At 38.5% G+C, this 20,965-nt stretch overlaps 1 protein-coding gene across 3 annotated transcripts in view; it reads right to left on the bottom strand.

Annotated features, from left to right (window-relative positions):
- Nucleotides 1-7,071: 7,071 nt before the first annotated feature.
- The window catches only part of TTC26 (tetratricopeptide repeat domain 26), a 66,615-nt gene continuing 52,721 nt past the window's right edge, over nucleotides 7,072-20,965 (bottom strand). For all 3 annotated transcript variants that reach the window (XM_027842343.1, XM_027842342.1, XM_027842344.1), the window contains exons 14-18: nucleotides 16,525-16,608; nucleotides 14,173-14,242; nucleotides 10,375-10,481; nucleotides 7,980-8,113; nucleotides 7,072-7,538 (exon numbers count right to left, since the gene is read on the bottom strand). In XM_027842343.1, coding sequence (XP_027698144.1) covers nucleotides 7,427-7,538; nucleotides 7,980-8,113; nucleotides 10,375-10,481; nucleotides 14,173-14,242; nucleotides 16,525-16,608 — 507 coding nt within the window. In that variant the 3' untranslated portion in view covers nucleotides 7,072-7,426. The remainder of the gene's footprint in view (nucleotides 7,539-7,979; nucleotides 8,114-10,374; nucleotides 10,482-14,172; nucleotides 14,243-16,524; nucleotides 16,609-20,965) is intronic.

The raw sequence follows: 20,965 nt of genomic DNA, 5'->3' as shown, positions 1-20,965 counted from the left end.
GTTGCAGTTGAAAGATGAGGTGGGAAACCAGACTGTACAGAATTAAGGAGAGAATGAGAAGAAGGGAAGGGGAAGCACTAATTATAATTGGTTTCCTCAAGGAATTTAACCACAACAGAGGTGATAGATATGGTAAAATAGCTTGCAGGAGTGGACCTATCTAGTGAGGGTTTTTTGAAGATTAGAGAGACATGGGTGTATTTGTAGGCAACAGAAAACAACCAGCAGACATGGAATGATTTAAGACAGAAGGGACAGTCTACTGAAGAAGACAGGATGGAATGGGTCATTTGTGCATGGAGAGAGGTTAATTTTGGCAAGAGTCGTCACTTATTCACATGAGGCGGGTGTAAAGGAGATAGCGAAAGGCATCTGAGTGAAATGAAATGAAGCAGAAGGGATGAGGGAGCTCTTGGTAAATAACCTCAGTTTTTTCAGTGAAGTATGAGGCAAGATTCTCAGCTGAAAAGGTGAGAGAGAAGAAAGCATGGGAAGTTTGAGAAGGGATACAATGATTTAGAAAAAGGTCCTAGTGGTGAACGGGATAGTGAATTAATTAGGGACATCTAAAAGGATTGCCTTGATTCACTCAGTCCACGTGGAACATAAATCTGGAGTAGACCAGTGTGGTTTTGTGATATTTTTTTCCTACTCCATGTGAGTAGGAACAAAGGCAATAGATAGTGGGAGTAATCCACGGCTGAGACATGAAAAGGCAAGATCTTAATAGGATAAGGGGGAGAAGGATTCAAGAGAAAAGGACTACGTAAAGTTGAACTGGTTCACCCAGGGGTCTAATTTGAAGGAGAAAAGTATAGCAAGTAGAGGAGTGACAGCCAGTGAAAAAGAACTAAGGGGTGAAAGGATTGAAGGTCTTGGGAGGAAGAACAGGGTTTGGAGTTTCAAGGCAGAGGAAGAGGTGAAATGATATTATGATCAGATAAGGGAATTTCAGAGTTCATGAACATAGTAGTGTAACACTTCTGAGTAATGCAAGATCAAGGGTATGACCATCTCCTAGTGTAACTGTGGTAGGGTGGAAGAGGGAATCAGGGAAAATTAGTAAGTTGAGGAACTGAGAGGTTTGGGTGTTTGAAGTAGTATCAATATATCTGTTGAAGTCCCCTAATATGAGGGCTAGAGTTGGGAAGGAAAGAAAGACTGTAAGCCAGACACTAAAACTCACTGAGTAAAGGACAATGTCTTGGAAGTCAGTAGATGACTAGAATCTTGATTGGTGGCAAGTATATATTGAGTGAACCTCAAAGGAAGAGATGTTAGCTCAACTCCCTTATTTAATGGGTGAGGAACTGAGGCCCACAGAGTTAAAATGAGTGTGCCGAAAGTATCACACACCTCAAGTGGCAGAACAAGGATTTGAACAGAAGTCCTCTGACTCCAACCTTTCCGCTGTGATCTTCAATTATCTGAAATCCAGCATATCTAATGAGCCCCTCTGAAACCAACATCTTTCAAATTCCTCTTTTAATGATGACACAGCCCATATGAAGGCCCTTATATCATGTAGCTCAAGTGCTGCCTACCTTAAGCCTATTTCTTAGGCAAAGTATAATAGTAGTAATCATCTAGTGATCAGTTCCTCTGCCTATTCAGGTTAAGATATAGTGAAAGACACATCCATCAGAAATGACAAATGCTGGAGGGAATGAGGAAAAATAGGTACACACTAATAAACTGTTGGAGTTATGAACTAGTGTAATCATTCTACAGAACAATTTGGAACTATGCCCAAAAGGCTATAAAACTGTTCATATCCTGTGACCCAGCAATACCACTACTAGGTCTGTATCCCAGACAAATTTAAAAAAAGGAAAAGGACCTACATTTACAAATATAGACATACATATATACATATATGTATATGTGTATGTATATATATATATATATATATCAGCTCTTTTTGTGGTGGCAAATAATTGGAAATTGAGGGGATGTCCATCACTTGGGGAATGGCTGAAAAGTGGTAGCATATGATTGTGATGGGGTGCTATTGTGCTATAGGAAGTGATGGGGGGGGTGGTTTCAGAAAAAAACATGGAAAGATCTATATGAACAGATGCAAAGTGAAGCCAGAAGAGGTAGGAGATCATTATACACAGTAACAGCAGTGTCGTAATGATGATCAACTGCAAAAGACGTGGCTACTCCAATCAATACAATGATCCAAGGCAATTCCAAAGTACTTATGCAGTAAAAATGCTATTCACCACCAGAGAGAGAACTGATTGAACTCTGAGCGCAAACTGAATTATAACTTTCTTGCTTTATTTCTCGATTTTTTTTTGCAATGTCTAATATGGAAATATGTTTTGCATGATTTTGCATGTATAATTGACATAATTTTGCTTGCCTTCTCGGTGGGAGAAGAGTGGGAGGGAGGGAGAAAATTTGGAACTCAAAATTTTAAAAGAATGTTTAAAATAAATAATAAAATTTTATTAAAAAAAAAAAATCTAGTGAGAGTGCAATAACATAATTACCCGCCAGGTGGCAATCTACTGAAGTACCCAACTTCTCAAGTTTCTTTCCCACAAATGTAAAGGGCAGCCTTCCTAAAATGACTGTGTATGGCCGCTATTCACAACTGGAGGCTACTAAGCATGTGTTACTGCCAAGCTTATATTTTGGCTGCAGTTGCAGCACTTAAAAGGATCAACTTGTTGGCAGCGTCCAAAGGTAATGAAACAGAATATTGTTTCTCTATAAAGGCAGCATGGAAGAGTAGGTAGAGAGCTGGCTTCCCAGTCAGGAAGACTTGGATTCAAGTCCTCCCTCTAACATATAGTATGTGAATGAAAGAGAAAGCATTTATTAAGCACTTCCTATGTTCTAGGAACAGTGCTAAGTATGAGGGATACAAAAAAGGGAAGAAAGTTCTTGTCCTCAAGGAGCTTCCATTCTAATGGAAGAAGACAAGAAATAAAAAGGAGCTGGGAGCTGGAAGCATGTATGTTGGGAGGCGGGGAGGAAATGGTTCCACATAGGGATATGTGCCTGGAGGCATGGTAATGGTGGCATTAGCCTGGTTCCTGGCAAGGTGAATACTCATCTACCAGATCCCTGAGTTCCAGGGGCAAAGTCCAAGGTTTCAGTGGGAGGGTGCTGAAGAGATTAAGGATAATGGCTGATCCCTTAACCTCTCAATGCCCTCAGAGAATTCTTTTTTCAAAATTTTAAAAAATTGTTATTCTGAATTTAACAAGAACTAACAGACATGAACATTTTCAAATTTAAGAAAAGATCAAGACAACTGTACATGAAACCACAAATCTCTAACACATTCTAAGTACATATTGCATTTTTAAAAGAATGTGATAAATTCAACCATTTTAAAGCTGTCTTGCTGATATTTATCTCCTTCCAAACTTTGTCCTGTTCTCTCTACATTTAAAAAAAATGACATAATGACCCCCTTTTTTTGGTTTCACTACCATTGTCTTTTTCTCTCTCCCAAATCCTGCACCCTCCCTGCCAAATAAGAATAAAACCATATCTTATAACAAACACAAGCAATATCAAGTCCACAAAATGACCATCTATGTAAGTAATAAACTGCCTAACTTGTGTTCTGTGGGTGCTTGTGTTCTTGTTCACCCACAATCTCTCACAGTTGGTACTAGGAGTAGGATACTATAGGAACGTGTCTTCCTGGAACAAGAAGGCAATGGGGACTCCCAAGGGTTGGAAAGAGTTTCCATGGAAAGAAGTGAGATTCTTTTTTTTGTTTACTCTTTCTAGCCTAGCCTGCTTCCTAGCTTTGGACTTGATCTTGGGGCCAGGTTCTACACATTTCAGGAGGGAAAGTCTGGGCTGGTCCTGTTGCCCAGGTTTTCAGGTATTGACTATTGTGTTATTTTAAAATCTGAGACAGCACAGGCTGGGGACCTGCAAGCTTTCAGTGCTCCCATAGTGGTCTGATCCAAGGCAAAGTCTGATTGCTGCCCTTCTAATCTGAGCTCTGCAAGTTCCTAACTTGGGTGTGGGTCTGAGCAATAGAAGACTGTTGTTGGACTCAGCACCCACCAGCCAGCTGGGAAGTTCCGCTAGTTCTGAGTGATACAACTGCAGGCTCCCTTTGACATGGAGTTTCTACCCTGGACATTTCTCTATAGGCTTCAGAGTGGGCTAGAAGCTGGAACTGAGACCTGGCTCTGTTCCTGGGGTCTGAGACACGCTCTGGCTCATTGTTTCTTGTTCCTCACAAGTAACACAGGCCAAGGCCCCCAACCACCCCTTACTCTGGAATGCCACCCCTCGACTTAGGTACCATTCTCAATCTGCCGTGAATTTATGACCCAGAACTGGGTAGTGAATGACAAAGTTGCCAGTTGGCATATATTCCTGTTGAGGTGCCCCAAGATGGATTTGGGACCTACTTTTGCCTGGGTGTATGGCCTTTATCCTACACTGGACTGCTCTGTGAGGCACACTTCTAGCTAGATCCCATCACTACCACACACTAATCTCTCTCCCTGTGCTGATCTGGGCTGGAAAAATGATTCATGATGACTTTTTCTTGAGTTTTCCCATCAGGATTCAGAATGGAGTATTTTTCAGATTTGTTTGGAAGAGTTAGGGTCGGGCAGAACATGCTGTACTTCTTCCAGATATTCCACGATCTTTATTCTGTCTCCTACACCTCTCCAATGCTACTTGTAGGCCTTAAGCCAAGATGTCCGAATTCCAGATTTAAATACAAATGGGCTGAAGGCTGAAGGAACAAGATGAGGGACGAGATCTAAGCCGTAGGGTGTAGTAGCCAATGAAACCAGGACTACAACTTACTGAAGGTCCAAGAACTTTCTTGACCCAGAGAGAATTCTGCCACATTTATTACCCCCTATATACCCACCATGCCCCAATCCCAGTGAATAAACCCCCTCCAGTCACTTTTAAAGGGGAATCACCACTAACACAAAGACTATGACTTAATCAAGTCACAAATCTTTTTCTAGACCCCCAAGAACTAATTATGTATTTCTTAGACAACCTCTTAAACAGAAAAGGCTTTTAGAGCTTAATGCTCAGGCTCTTCCCTTAGTGTGCAGCCTAGGGAAAAAGGCAGCTAATGATCCTATACTCAGTCCCCCATTCTCACAAGACCCAATAAAAATACTAAAGTATAAATCAAATAATGAACTTTTATTAAAACATTACAGTGGGGTGCAATAATCTCTTTAAAGTACAAAAATAATTGTTAAAAGATTTTCCTTTTCTATTTGAGTATGCTACAATACCTGTTCACTGATATGTAATATTCTGATATTATACACTGTAAATATTATACTATATTCCTGAGCCTGGGCAACTGTACTTTCCTCTATCCCTCATATAATCACAGATAGGAACAATGGTTGCCCAATTTGCCACAGTCCTTTTTCTAGTATTTTTCAAACCATTTCACAAGTTACCATCCTTAGTAGTAACAAGACTGAATGGTTCCACTCATGCAAATCTCACTTTGAATTAGTCTTAATGCCTCAATATTTCTTTAAAAAAACTTTTTTTTAAACTCGGAACTTTTTTTTTTTTTGGCACGTATGTGTCTCTGAAAAAAAAGACAAAAGTAAAAAAAAAAAGACAGTCTGAACTAATCCCTTAGATCTAATCTGATGTGGGCTTGCCATCAATAGACAAGCCACTATAGCAAGAAATACACCTGAGCAATCAGCTATCGACTGGAAGACAAAGCTCATTTCCAACAGCTATAGTTATAGCTAGTTATAACTAGTTCTAACTAATAACTATATGATGGAAGAGAAAAGGTGCTTCAATATATGACATATGTGGCTTGATTCTATAAATTAAGTTGACTTAGAATAGCCCTTTTAGTGGGTAATCAGAATTGACTCAATATAGCAGAAGCCACAAAGATACTAAAATTAAAAGAAGCTGAACGTAAGCCCTGTAGAGAGCTGTTGGCTGTACCTCCAGGTAGTCTGAACTGAGTGCTCTTGTCATCTATCTCCCTGGCAGCCAGGAGTTTTCACTGCTAGCATGTTCCCATCCCCACTGGAGCCCCAGTAGGAAGATGGGAATTTGGTGGGAAGTGGGGAATGGAATGGGTCCTTCCTCCCTATTCCCCCACTGAAGCAGGGGACTGGATAGATACCTTCCTCTATTCTGGTGGTCACAAAGAGCTAGTTAAGAGCTTCTTTCAAGTCTTGCTTCTTGGCTTCATCCTACTCATTTCCTTTGGGTTTTGGCTTTGGGGTATGAGCCTTGGGACTGTCTCATCCTGTTGGTTCAGGAATATGAGGCATGAGAAGTCCTAAAACACTGACCACACATCCAGAATGCATTCATTAGGGTATTCTCAAGCAGACTGTGAGTGGCCATAAGATCAGATGATCGAGTGGTGGTCACCCTTAAGTTTCAATGACCTAGAAGTCAGAAGTTACTGCAGTAAGGAGACAGTACCATGGAACTTTACTGTGGTAGAGACAGAAAGTAGCCCATACTTTCTTTTTAAAATAAGTTTATGTTACACAGAGTGATTTGAGTTCTTATTATTGTAGCAATTTGACATGAGTCATGGGTTGCTGATTGTATTCTCTCTAGTGAACATCTTTGAAGCACTACTTTTATGATGTGATGCTAGTTCAATGGGATGGCTATGAAACAGTATAAAGACTTGATATGAAGGCATCTTTGTTGTTTAAACTATATGAGAGTAGTAAGGAAATGTGTAAATTTTGTTTCCTAAATATATTTAGAGGTGCTGCACTCAGAGCTTCCTAGAAGTGCATACTTCTTTAAAAATACATTATTGATCTTTCTCCTCTGTTACACATAGCCACTCGAAATTCAGTCTCTTAGAAGAGCGATTTATACAGAACTAAGTTTGGGCTCAATGAAGGATCCTATTGTCATTCAAAACTTAATGCAGTCGCTTGTAGGCACTACTCTTCCAGATGCCAGGGATATTTCATTTATAAAGCTTTCTATGTGAAATCAAGGAGACTGTGAGTGGCCATAAGATCAGATGATCAAGTGATGGTCACCCTTGAGCATCAATGACCTAGAAGTCAGAAGTTACTGCAGTAAGGAGACAGTACCATGGAACTTTACTGTGGTAGAGATAGAAAGGAGCCCATACTTTCTCTTTAAAATAAGTTTGTGTTACACAGAGTGATTTGAGTTCTTTGAAAGGCACCAATAAAGTCCAAGATATTATTGCTATTATGATTACACAGGGGCCATAATGTACTATGGCAATCTGCTCAGTCAGAAAGCTTAGTCTAAAGTATGTGGTTCATTGATCTTCTGGACAGATGAACACAGGAAGAACATATCCATGAAGGTAGTACCCATCCTGCCCTCCACATCAAAACTAAACTTCTTCTCTCCCAAGGAGATATCTGGTTCTCTTGAACTTGACCATGATGATCAGGACAGTGCCATCTCAGACAGGAACTCTGTTTTCTTTGGCCCACTTCTTCATGATGCGGATTATGTATTCTACCTGGGTATTACCAGTGCTTCTCAGTAGATGCAACACCTCTCGAAGGGTCTCTCTGAAGAAATGATATTTAAGGAAAAAAAGTTTCAATTTCCACATCCTGCTCCCATATGTGCCACTTTTTCCACTAGACCCACAAGTCCTTTTTTCACTCTTGCTCTGGCTTGGAGAGATAAGGCAGTAGGTGTCAGTCCTGCCCTTTCTGGAGCAGTCATAGTTCAGACAGCAAGATGTAGTCTTTACCAGGGCCTCCCAACCTCTTTGCATTGCAAACGCTATGATCTCTAAGACCTAGTCATGTAAAATTTATGGAAATGTTGAAGCCATTTCTACATGCCTGAAGCTACTTAATTGGTCTTGTTAATCAAATGGACAGAGTTCTCTCTCTAAACATAACTGTAAAAGTGACATGCCTATTTGGTAGGCATTCCCAATTTTTCATATGATAAGTAATGACTTCACAAGCTTAAAGTGAACAGAGGGGTGGATTACGTACTTGGGTTCTCTGCCAGCTAATATCATTTGGAAAATGCCCACACAGGCACCCCGCTTGCCTTCCCAGTATTCAGGGTTGGGATCCAGTCTTTCCAGGACATCAAAGGCTTTGGCTGAATAGTAAAACTGGCCCATCTGAACGAAATACAAACAAAAAGTGTTAAAGTGATAACCTGAAAGCCAAAAGTCTGCCTACAAACAGTGATTTTTTTTTTGAAAATGAGGAATTTTATGAATTAGATAGGCAGGTAATGACATTTATATGCATCATTTTTTCCTGTCAGAAGCAGAATTGCTTTACGTCTACATACATTTTATCAAATGGAAAAAATCAGAATTTTGGCACAGTAAGCACTAGTTTTCTACAATGTATACACAAAATAATGGTTATCAACAGTGTATTGCTAGAGTATTCCTTGAACAGCTATCACTATGCTGTGGAAACCTTGGAAGCCTTGCACTGATTCTATTCCACTTGGGAGCATGTGCACAGACGTTACTGGCCTATCTTCTTGATTCCTCATACTATTTTCTGGAGTAGTTGTTTACATTTTTTTTTTCACCAGGCCCTAACTCTACTCTCACTTAGGTTCATTTCCAGCAGATGCCCTTGACTCTTGTTTTACTGAGCATACTGAGGCCATTTAATTTGAGCTTTCTTAACTTCCCTCTTCTGTAGCTAAACATCTTTTTATATTTTTAGGCATCCTTTCCTTTATTCCTCCTGCTTCTAGAGAAGGGATGGTTTTCTTATTTGCCAAGGCTGGCCATTATCCCTATCCCCTCTGATCCCCTCTGGGATCTAGCTCCATAAATCATTCCCACTTTCTCTTAAATCTTTGCTTTCATTGTCCCCACTGGCTTTTTCTCGTCTGCCTACAAACCTCCCTCATATCCCCCTAACCTCTTTACCCTGATACCTTGTTGATTCAATAAAACAAATACTTATTAAATAAGCATGTACATGTGCAAGGCACTGTAACTGATAATGGAGGTACAAGGACAAAAACAAAAGAGTCCCTGCCTTCAGGGAGCTTCCATTTTCCTGGGGAATGAAATACGTATATGAAACATGCAACAGAGAAGTAAATACAAGGAAATTTGAGGAGAAAAATAAAGCATTAACAACTATGGAAAATTAGGAAAGCTTCATGCAGAAGGCAGCACCTGAGCTGAACCTTGAAGGAAAACGAGGATTCTGGGAGGTGAGATTGGGGAGGAAATGCATTCCTGCGATGGGGCACAGACTGCACCAATGCATGGGAGCAGAGATACAATGCTAAGTGTGGGGAATAGCTCATAGACCAGCCTGGTTGGAACATGGGGTGCGTGAAGGAGGGAAATGTAAAATAAGGCCAGATTGTGCAGGGTTTTAAATGCCAGGCTAAGGAGTCTGTATTTCATCCTAAAGTCCCATAAGGTTTCTAAGGAGCAAAATCACAAGGTAAGATCTGTGTCTTTGGAAGATTATTTTGACAGCTCTTTGGAGGCTGGAATGGAGAGGAGAGAAAGCAGGGAGCTGAATTAGGAGGCTATTAAAATAGTTAGGGTAGGTGATAAATACCTAACCCAGGATGGTGACAGAGTAGAAAAATACAGAAGGAGAGCTGAAAAAAGGACTAAACATGGGGTGTGAGGGAGAAGGAAGAGTTAAGTGACTCCAAAGTTCCAGAACTGGCTGACTAGGAATTTAGGGCTTCCCACAAAAAAAAAAAAACAGTAAATTTGGAGCAGTAGATAACAGTGGGAGAGATGAATTCTATTTTGGACATATTGAGGGTTTAAGATGCTCACAAAGCATCCTAGAGTTCAGAAGAAATATTAGTACTGTATATATAGATTTGGGAATCATCAGTGCAGAGATGATGGTTGAACCCATGGTAGCTGAGCAGGGATAGAAAGAGAACAGAGTCTTAGCTGATACCCATACTTAACAGACTGGAGATGGATTATGATGCAGCAAAGGAGACTCAAAAGGAACAATCTATCATACAGATTGAAGGAGAAAGCCATGTTATGAAGTCAAGGGAAGAGGGAACCCAGAAACAGAGAGCAGTCAACATTATCAAAATCTGCAGAGAAGACAAAGAAAATGAGACCTGATTTAAAAATCACCTAACAGTTGATTGAGCAGTTAAAAGATTGTTGATAACTTTGAGGGGCAGTTTCAGTAAAGGAGTAGGATCAGAAGCCAGAATATTAGTAGTTAAGAAGTGAGTGAGCTTTTGAGGAGGCAAAAGCCAGGGTATCACATTCTTCTTCCTCTCTACATTTGTGAATATAAAGCTAACTTTATTTTTTAAATGTCATCTAAAAATATTATCTTATACTTGAAACAATGCAGTAATATTTATCCCCAATTTCCCCTTCAATTTAGCCTAGAGAAAGGAATTCACCTTATAGCAGTCATTAGCAATGAGTTGTAAAAGACTAAAGGACTCCCCTGATGTTTCCATCTTCAGATAGAGCTCCCAGGCCAGTCTTGGTTTCTTATTCATAATGTCTGCAAAAATAAGCACAATTTATGCTTTGAAAAGTATATAAATCCCTTTATGAAGCAATTTTTCATACCATGAACTTTGTTCTATCTCGCATATATGAATATACATAATGTCCCAAAACTTGTAGGGTATTTTAAAGCTATTAAATTTAAATATAGATTTTAAGCTGTTAAAGCTTAAAGCTGCACTAAGACTTTTGGGACTATGTGCATGTATATGTATGTATATGTGTGTGTATGTACATATAAATGTATATTTATATAAATGTGTGTGTATATATATCTTATATATGTGTGTGTTTATATGTGTATATATATATATATACACATACATACCCAGAGAGATAAAGTAATGTGTACTTTATCTCTTTTACTAAAACACAGAGTGCCCTATGATATCAGTATTTACCAGTGTTCAACTCTACTTAAAATGTACTTATAAGTCATTCTTGAACATAAATCTTTTTCCTTTAACTATGTGTATCCTGTTCCTCCAGAGGACAGAAATCTATTTAAGTTAAGATCTTAAATGATCTCCCTTAAATCCACAAACGGCTTGCTCCTTATCTATCTTTTCGGGTGATCTGCCTCCACACACACAGCTTCCTTTCTAGCATTTACAATTGCTTGTAAGCTGTGATCATCGCTTTCGTGTTTGGTTTCCACTGGTCCCAATCAAGCTATAACACTTCCTCAGTTCAGCATCCACTTTCTTTAAGCAGCTATTCCTGACTAGGCAGAAGGAAATATTGGTCAAACCCCACTTTAACAAATGCATTTAGACAAGACTTCTCTAAATGCATGGATCATATTCAGAGCTTTGTAATATATTTAACGATTTTGATATGAATTTCTGTGTGCTACTAGTCCTGGGATTATTCTGGGCAGTAGCTCAGAGAGGAAGATGTATCCTATAGGAGAAGTACTGTAGTTTTCATTCCCTTTCTTAATCTGGAACAATTCTTTCATTCTTCTCACCCCTACTCTGAATTTAACTAGTTTTTTTAAAAATCATATCATTTTTCCTCAGTTTGATATCCACACTAAAAAATAATTAAAAGAAAAAAAATCTAAAGCACTGTGTTTTGATTCACTGAAGCAAACATCAACAAAGCTGCCTGACATTACAGTTTATTTGGACGTTGTAACATTCTGGTGGACTGAAAGCAGAATCCATAGGTTTCCAAAGTGGGTGATACTGCTCCTTCGGGGGGGGGGGGCGGCGCTGGAATGATCCGGGGTGGGGGTGGTAGTAGCCTCAGGTACAGCTGGGGAGTGTTGAATAAAAATAAGGGGATGGTGGAAGCATAAGGAAAGAAAAAAATTTTGAAAAACCATTCGTACATGTTTCATCTGTTGTGTAACAGAGTTAAAGTAGTGATTACATTGTTTTCCAAATAAACACAGAAAATGCAAGTTAGAACCAATCAGTAGTCAAGTCTTCTGACAGGTCTTAATAAGAAGTGTTAGCAGGTGAGGGTGTTTTGCATTATTGGGAAGCCCAGCATTCATCAGCAGGGATATGTGCATATAATAACTTGTTTACAATATAATATTACATGGTTATATGACACAATATTGCATCATCAAAATTTCAATGCAAGAAAAAACCCACCCATTTACAATAAATTATTAAATTTAAGATACATCATTTAAAAAAATTTATATTTTTTGAAATGATGCAAACTTTTAAAAAAAACTATAAAGAAAATAGATTTCCAGGGGGGCACTGAGTAATTTTTTTTTAAAAAGGGGGGTAGGCCAAATAAGTTTGGGAACCCCTGGTCTAAATAGAAGGTGTGGAGCGCTATGGGTCACAAGTCTTGTTTTCTAGTACTAGCTCTACAACTTATTGTATGGTCCTGGGAACCTCTCTTGACCTTTGTAGTTTCCTCATGTAGAAAATAAGAGATTTGTAGTAGATGCAGGGGTCCTTAACTCAGACTTAACAAGGACTTAAAATTTTTTTGCTAACTATGTTTCAGTATTAATGGTTTCACTTGTAATCTTATGTTTTTTATGCATTTAAAAACATGAGTCTAGCACATGTCCATAAGCTTCATCAGGTTGCCAAAGAAGTCCTTGACACAAAAAAATCCTGTATCTCTACAGTCTGTTCTAGGTGTTATTGTTCAGTCATTTTTCCGTTGTGTCTGACTCTCTGTGACCCCATCTGAGGTTTTCTTGGCACAGATTCTGGAGTGGTTTGCCATTTCCTTGTCTAGCTCATGTTATAGATGGGGAAACTGAGGCAAACACAGTTAAATAACTTTCCCAGAGTAACACAGCCTGTAAGGGTCTGAGGCCAGATTTGAACTCATGCCTGGCACTCTAACCACTGTGCCACTTAGCTGCCCCTTTCCAGCTGTAGGAGTATGATTATAAATCTTTACCAGTTTAGCTTTATGTGTTTTTTCCCCTTCATTTGCAAATGTTTAAGTTCTTAAGAGTATAATCGGCTCTCAAATGAATTCAGATTATCTGAAATATAGATTATGCCATGTCCTTGGAGCCACTCAGCTAGCTAACTTCCCTCCCCTATATAATATTAGGATGTGGTTTCCTCAGTTTGCTAAAGTTTCCTTCTCTAGATATTGTGTTTTCTAAAATTTTCCCAAGACCCTATTGGTCTGCCTTCTCTCTTCTTCTTCTGTCTCAGTGTCACTTGGTGAGCTCTGAGAACTCTGAACTAAAGAGGGATAAGAAAAGCAGTGCTTTTTAAAATGGGCAATTACTATAAAGAAAATTTGTGATGATCCTTTAATAAAAAGTAATGCCTGCTATTTAAAGTCCCAAATTTTACTAATTTCCTCTTCAGATGGTCCTAACAAAGCACCTTATTTCTTTTTTCCACTATAACGATCTGCCTATTTATCAGCTTCCGCTGATGAATGGTGAGTGAGCAGGTTGATGATATAGTTAGTAGACATTTCTTTCATTTTACCAATGCAGCATCACCATCTTACGGCAAACACAGGCAACTGCAGACTACATAGTAGCTATTTTTGGGAGACATTTTTGACCCTTTCCAGTGGAATTTTCAGGAATCCATTTATTATGGTAAATTAGCAATTACCTGCTAGGAACAGTTTAATCTCCTAAGTGCTGAAATGGCAAGGGATATTACAAATTGAGACTTTAGGCCCTTTGGCAGGACAGGAGTATTCAAGGGCCAACTCTGAAATCTAAAACAGAATAAAGCTTCAGTTCAACAAACATTTATTAAGACCGACTATAAGGTGCAATGCTAGGTACTGGGGCTACAAAGACAAAAAAAGAAACAATTCCTTTCTTTAAGGAGTTTATATTCTATTTGGGGTAGTAGAATTTTAGAGTTGGAAGGGTCACCCCCCATCTTATATCTAAATATTTTCAATGAGTTGCCTAGGATCACAAAGGAATTAGCAGATATCCTGACTCCCAAGCTATAGCAGTTCTCTGTACCTCAAATAAATGTGCGTAAGATTAGTCAGTGCTTTTGCTGAAAAGACCGGTTTACATGACCACCTGTTCAAATCAACTCAAACTCTAAGTATCACTTGTCAACTGCTTGCTTTAAGAAGTTCAAACTATACAACCAAAGGAAAAACTCAACTAGCACAAAGCCAGAAGGATTGTCACCTGAAAGGTTACATAATATGAGCAAACTGAGGAAGAGGGCTCCCATGTTACATTTAAAAGACATTTAACTCACAGCATCGTGCTAACCAACTGAGGTAAATGTAGTCATTTTTCATCTTCTCACTCTGGATCAAAAGGAACACCTGAGGGGAAAAAGTCAGGATGTAAACCAGGATGTATTTTCAATAAAGACAGATATGCCCCCATCAGCCTGCTTTGTTTGAGATGCTGTACTGTTTTCTATTGCCAAAAATCCAAGAGCTGCTGAGGGAAAGTGATGGAGGAGAGGTGATGAGTTAAATGGTTTAGAGCAAGGATTCCCAATCTTCTTTGGTTCCTGGACCTGCTGACTTTCAAGAAACCTTCCTACATCTACTATTCAACAGGAAAGGAAATAAATTCTAGAGTTTACCATGGATATGTACATAAGAAATAAAGAGCTAGGACAGTACAATTTTTTACCAAATATTTCCCATATGCCCCTTGACAAGTTCCCTGAGGGGAAAGCACACCCTTATAACCCAGGTAATCCCTGGTTCAGAGTATGAGACTGAAATTGACCAGAAATATCCTAAAGCTGCCTAGGAAGACAAAAATCAAAAAGACAAAAGTAATATCTAAAAATCATGTCTACGATATAATTAAGAAATGTTCCACATAAGTGACTTTTCCCAGATAACTGAAGTTTAACCCTTGTAGTTACCAAACTTTATTTTTATAGCAATGTCTCTAAAATGTATTCTGCATTCTTTAGCTTCTTAAATAGAGGAAAATGAAAATAATTATCTCTTCTGTATATTCATAGTTGTGTGATATTATACTTTTTCGGGTTTTTCCCTGTCTCTGCCTGAGCTAACAGGCCACTGGCCATCACTTTTCATAGCTACTGCTTTGTCTGTGATCTGTTTAAGTCTGTCCTTTCCTCTAGATATGCTTAGGGCTGGGAAGCCAGTGAATAAAACTTATTAAGAATTGTATTAGGGGGCGGCTGGGTGGCGCAGTGGATAGAGCACCGGCTCTGAAGTCAGGAGGACCTGAGTTCAAATCTGGCCTCAGACCAAACACTTGACACTTACTAGCTGTGTGACCCTGGGCAAGTCACTTAACCCCGACTGCCTAAAAAAAAAAAAAAGAATTGTATTATAGATATAATTAAATAAGTTCAGGAGAGGCTACAAGCATCTCCTACATGGCTTAGTTGTGACAGCTATTTTCATTTCCTTCTGCAGTAGGGGGTAGTAATGTTTTCAGTATCCCAGGGCTAAGTGACTAGTATTTGCCTAATAATCTTTTTCTAAAAAGTTTAAGAATATAGCGTTCAAAGTGGACTTTTAACTTAATTGTTGAATGTTTCCTTCATTGGAGTCCTGCTGAGTTGGTTGGATGTGTTCTGTAAAATGTACTGAAGTCCTCCAAGAATAGGTCTTGTCCTACTTCTGAGAAAACGATACATTTTATTTCTCACGGAGAAAACTAGATTGTTCTACCAGCTTCAAAGAACACAAGAGGGCCATTTCTACTTCACCTGCAACTCCTTTTTATACAGGGTCTTTCTCCCAGCAACCACATGAAAATAGCCACATTTTGAGAGTTATGAAATGATAATATGCCAAATGATCACTAATACTTTAACAAGAGTGTAACTCTTAGGTGACTGTTGATAAGGAAAGTTGCTTGACACTATGAAAATCAGGTAAAGATAAAACTGCTCTCATAATAAGTTTATAAACTCTTCAGGGGTAGTTGGGTTGCTTTATTCAGAATTCAGTTTAATTGAACATTTTTGATCTCCTACTTTCTGAAGGACTTACAATCTACTGTGTTCAGTACCACAAATATGTATACTATTCAAATTGTTATGAGACTAAGGAAAGATCCAGGCAAAGTACTTGAGGAAAATATATAGGAAAGATGACTTTTAGCTGGGCAATTAGTAAAGGCTTCATAGAGAAGGTGACACCTGCACCTTGAAGGAAGAGAAGATTTCAACAAGTAGAGACAAGAAAGAGATGCTCTAAGTATTGGAACATGCCTCAGGGAATGAATGGGTGGGAGCAGAATGAAGAACAAGTTAGGGGAACTTGTCTAATCCAACTGAAATGCAGAATTATATAGGTATTCAGAACGTAGTCCTGATGTTAAAAGATATATTTTCTTTCTTTTTTCTAATTCAATTTTATCCTCAGCTTTGAGTTCGCTCCCTTTTCCCTTCCCCTCATTGAGAAAGCAAGAAAAACAAAACCCATTACAAATGTGTATAGTCAAGCAAAACAAATTCTCTTATCAGTAATGTACAAAACAAAATAACCTGAATCTACGCTAGGTCCATCACCTTTCTATCTGGTGATGGGTGGCATGCTTCATCATGAGTTCTCTGGAATTGTGGTTGGCCATTAAAATAATATTTTGAAAAGCAAATACCTACCTCCTCACCCTCACTGGTGTTTCCTGTGGCAGCTTTGGCTTGTGCATAATTAAAATTAAAGGTGTCATCATTGTAGAAATAACTCTGAAAAACAGCCCAAGCACAGATAATTCAGAGCATTATTATGTTAAGTGAAGTCTCAGAATAAGTTATAAAAAGTAATAGAAAAAGAGCATATTTATGATTTCATGAAGCACCCTCTGGGGCATTCTCCCAATGATCCAGGCTGGAAAATGAATTATTCTTGATATCCAACACCTTCTTCCCAGGGCTCATCCTGTCATTTTTATTTGTCATATTCATTGCACATCTTTCTTACTCTTCTCTTCCTTTCCCTTCTCACTGTCACCATTAGGTCCTCACCATCTTGTACCTGTACTATTCTAACAATCTCACCTAGCTTCTGTCAAGACTCAGCTCAAATCTCACCTTCTGCAGGAGGACTTTCCTACCCCATCCCCCTTTGTCTCTCATTTCCCTATACCCCCCATCACCCACCCCACACCCAGTGTCTTTTCTTTGAGATTATCTTCCATTTACACATAAGGTATCTTGTATATATAATTTTATTCATGTTTTCTCCCCCATTAGAATGTGAGCTCCTTGAGGGCAGAATGGACTGTGTTTTTGTCTTTCTTTTATTCTCAACACTTAACACAGAATGTGGCATGTAGTAAGTGCTTAATAAATGCTTGTTGACTGATGCGAACTGGTTTTCTTGTTCCATTCTCTCCTATAGTCTCTCCTCATCCCATCTAAATGTCCTACATATTACTTTCACATTAGGTTCCCTAAACACCATTTTCACTATGCTACCACCCCGCCCCCAACCTTGCCCTTTTACTCAAAAGTCTTCAGTGCTCCTCCACTGCCTACAGGATAATTTTCAGCTCCCTCAACCAGACATTAGAGATCCTTCACAATTTGAAGAAAATTACTTCTCCACTTGTATCCTTTACCCTTTTACGACTCCATCACATCATCCTTTTTAAACCAGAAAAACTGGTCTATTCATTGCTTCATTCTTGCTTGCAATGTTCTTCTCTTCTGAACTTTGGTAAGGAAGGCTGTCTGCCTTTAAAGTCCAGTTCTTCCTAAATGTCCTCACCCACAATGAACTCTCTCTACTGAACATCTGTGACTCAGAATGTCATGCTTTGGCACTTTCTTGTGCTGTATTTTTACTTTATTTTCTAAGTCCTAGCTTCCTAACTGGATTGAAAACTCCTTCAGAGTAGTGAATTGTTACATGTTTCACAGCATAGCTCCATGCAGACAGCAGGCATTCAATAAACGTTGTGCTTGAGAACAGGAATAAGATATGTACGTATGGTCTACCTGTCTTCTAAAAGGCTATTCATTATTTGTGTGGTGAAAGCTTGAGGTTGTGGAAAGATATGGTGATACTCTGGAGTGTAAAGATGGGAAATAAAATGAGAGTTTTGTGAACAGGTTGTCAATGTCTTTGAAGCTTCAGGTAACTCAGGGAGCTGGGAAGAAGAGAGAAATGAGAGAATGAAAAGATGTGGACACTAAATGCAATGTGTTAGTCTGCAAGAAAAACTTAAGGGTCAGACATAAAGTCCATTTTTACCAATGTTGCCACTTATTAATTTTAAGATTAAGAAAATTTGGTGGGTTTCCATGAATGTAGCTGAGATTTCTTCCATTGAGAACTACCTGTCCATATTCTTTGACTACTGGAGAATGGCTGTCATTCTCATATTTTAGTCAGTTCTCTGTGTATCTTAGATATCAGACCCTTATTAGAGAAATGTGCTACCGCAGAGATTTCTTTACAGCTAATTGTTTCCAACCAATTTTAAGTGCATTGATTTTGTTTGTGCAAAACTTTTGAATTTTATATAATCAAAACTGTCCATTTTATCTTCTATCATCCTCTCTATCCCTTGTCTGATTATATACCCTGCCCCTATCGATTGTTACTATAGGTATTTACTTCCTTGCTCCTCTAATTTGTTTGTGATGTAACTTTTTATATTTAGTTCATATATCCATTTGGAGCCTTTTGTTGAATCATGAGTTATTACTCCAATAATTGAGCTTTTATTGAACACTCTGCTACTATATTTGTTTGCTTCTGTATGCTCTGTACTCTACTCTATTCCAGTGGCTACCTTTCTATTTTTTTCAAACCAGTACCAAATAGTTTTGAAGATTACTGCTTTGTTGTTGTTACTGTTTGTCCTTCGTTTCTGAAGATAAGCAATCACATCATGATGTTGGGGTAAAATAATAGATGATGGATGATGACTTGAGCATGAATTGGATTTAAGGGCAATTCCAAAAGAAGAATCCCAAAGATGTTCTGAGCAACTGCAGCATTGCTAGAATAAGTGCACAGGCTCCCAAAGTGACTAGGTTGAGGACTAATATACATTTGGATGTCCAAATTCTTTACTGTATAGTCACATCTTCTGTGTGTTTGCAGACATAGAAGCACCTGAGTATTTACATATATACATATTTATGCACATATATGTAAATTAAATTTTGTTTCCTGAGTGAACCTATGAGTAAGATGGTGCCCTACCCAGCTCAATACTATTTCTCAGCCTACTGTGAGTTAATATGTTTGTGTTCTGAAATGCTGATAATTTTGTGCAATTGCTCAAATGTAATCTCACCCCCTCCACTTTTCCTTTTCAGTTCTAGGCTCAATTCATTGTCCATTTGGAGGGCTCTTTGGGTTGGACAGATAAATTATGCCAATAATTTTGGCAATGAACCAATGAAAAGACATGGACACAAATCACACAGGATAGAAAAAAGTTACAGTTGCAGATTTTCAGTAATGAAATCCAAAGGCAATCATGAACTGACCCAGCGGACTATCTGTTCACTATTTGTTAGACGTTCCCTTGATTCATTCCCTTAGTAATCCTACTAAGTCAATTTATTTTACATGTTTGTGGATCTCCCAGGATAATAGATGGGTACAAAGCATTATTTATAAAGAAAAAAACTTCAGGTGATTCACAAGACAATCAAAAGAAATCTGTTTGGCGGGTGCTGCGGAAGCCGTCTCCTAAGGCCTGGATGAGGCTAGCTTTTCCTTGTTGTTTGGTGCTCTTCATCTTTCATCCTCAGGGAATTTTTCCTTAAGAAGTACTCAAAGAGATACAATTGGTTTAGCGGACTAAGGCTTGGGCCACTGACAGCTTCCTGATTTCCTGAATACAAAAACATTCAGGCCTGAAGGACTTTAGCTCCTCCTTGGGCTTCTAACCACAGATCAGCAACATTAATATCACTAAGAAGCGGTGCTCAACTGGTTTAATGCTTTAGTCTCAATTAATATCCTTTCCCTAATTTCCTGAATTCCCTAATAATCACTTGCAGAGCTATGGCTAAGGAAAACTCCATTTGTCAATTGTTAGATGGACTTCCTTTTGTCCCTTAGAACAAATTTCCCTTCATTCTGGACTTCTTCCTCTTACATATCTTCCATCTACTTTCTCTCATTGTTAACACTACATTCCTGACCATCTTCTCCAGCACTAGCAGTCTCATATTCTTTGACACACTAGTCCTACTCACTGCCACTTGCATATTCTCATTCTGCTGCCATTGCTCAGTAACCAATCCTTGAGCATAAGTATTTTTCATTCTTGGTATCTGTATCCCCAGCATACAGCAAAGTGTCAGCGCAAAAAATAGACAACAAATGCTTGTTGATTGACTAACATGTAGAAGGAATTTCTGTTATGACCTATTTTGGAGTACAGTGACCTCTGAGGTCTTTTCTAACTCTGGAGATTCTGTGAATCAGAATTTTTTTTTATTGGACACAAAATAAATTTATTAAATTTCAATGGTTCACTCTTGCCTCAAGGATTGAATATAAGTGCCTCTAGTTTTTAAACCCTTCACCATGTAGCTGCAACCTAACTTTCCAAACTTATCATACTTCCCCTTCCTGTTCTCTAGTCTAGTCAAACTGGCCTTACTGTTTCTCACATCTCACACTCCAGCACTCATTTCTGCATTTAGCACAGACTCTTTCCTGTCTAGAATGAACTCCCACCTTACTTTTGTCCCAATTTCTTTGAAACTCTGCTCAAGACACTCCTTCTATGTGAAACCTGTGTCCTTATTCTCAAGTTGCTAGTTCTTCCTTTACATAAATTTACCTTGCCTATATTTCACACATTAAAGTAGTTCCAACAAACAGTGAAGAGGGCCTAAACTGCGATAGTATAAATGGAAATGAAAAGGAGACAAATACAAGAGATATTGCAAAACAGAATAGAAGACAGACATAGATAGAATAGATATTGCAAAATAGAAGGCCCTGGCAACTAACTGGATATCAAGGAGAGAGTAATGCTCCAAAATTTCTGGCAGTAAAGAAGCATTAATCTAAATAAATACCTAAATAATAACCTAATAATAATAATAAATAATAATCTAAATAAAA

The sequence above is a fragment of the Vombatus ursinus genome, unplaced genomic scaffold (assembly GCF_900497805.2).
Source record: "Vombatus ursinus unplaced genomic scaffold, bare-nosed wombat genome assembly UNPS02014870.1, whole genome shotgun sequence".
NCBI classification, from domain to species: domain Eukaryota; kingdom Metazoa; phylum Chordata; class Mammalia; order Diprotodontia; family Vombatidae; genus Vombatus; species Vombatus ursinus.
This window is presented reverse-complemented; position numbering and strand designations above follow the sequence as displayed.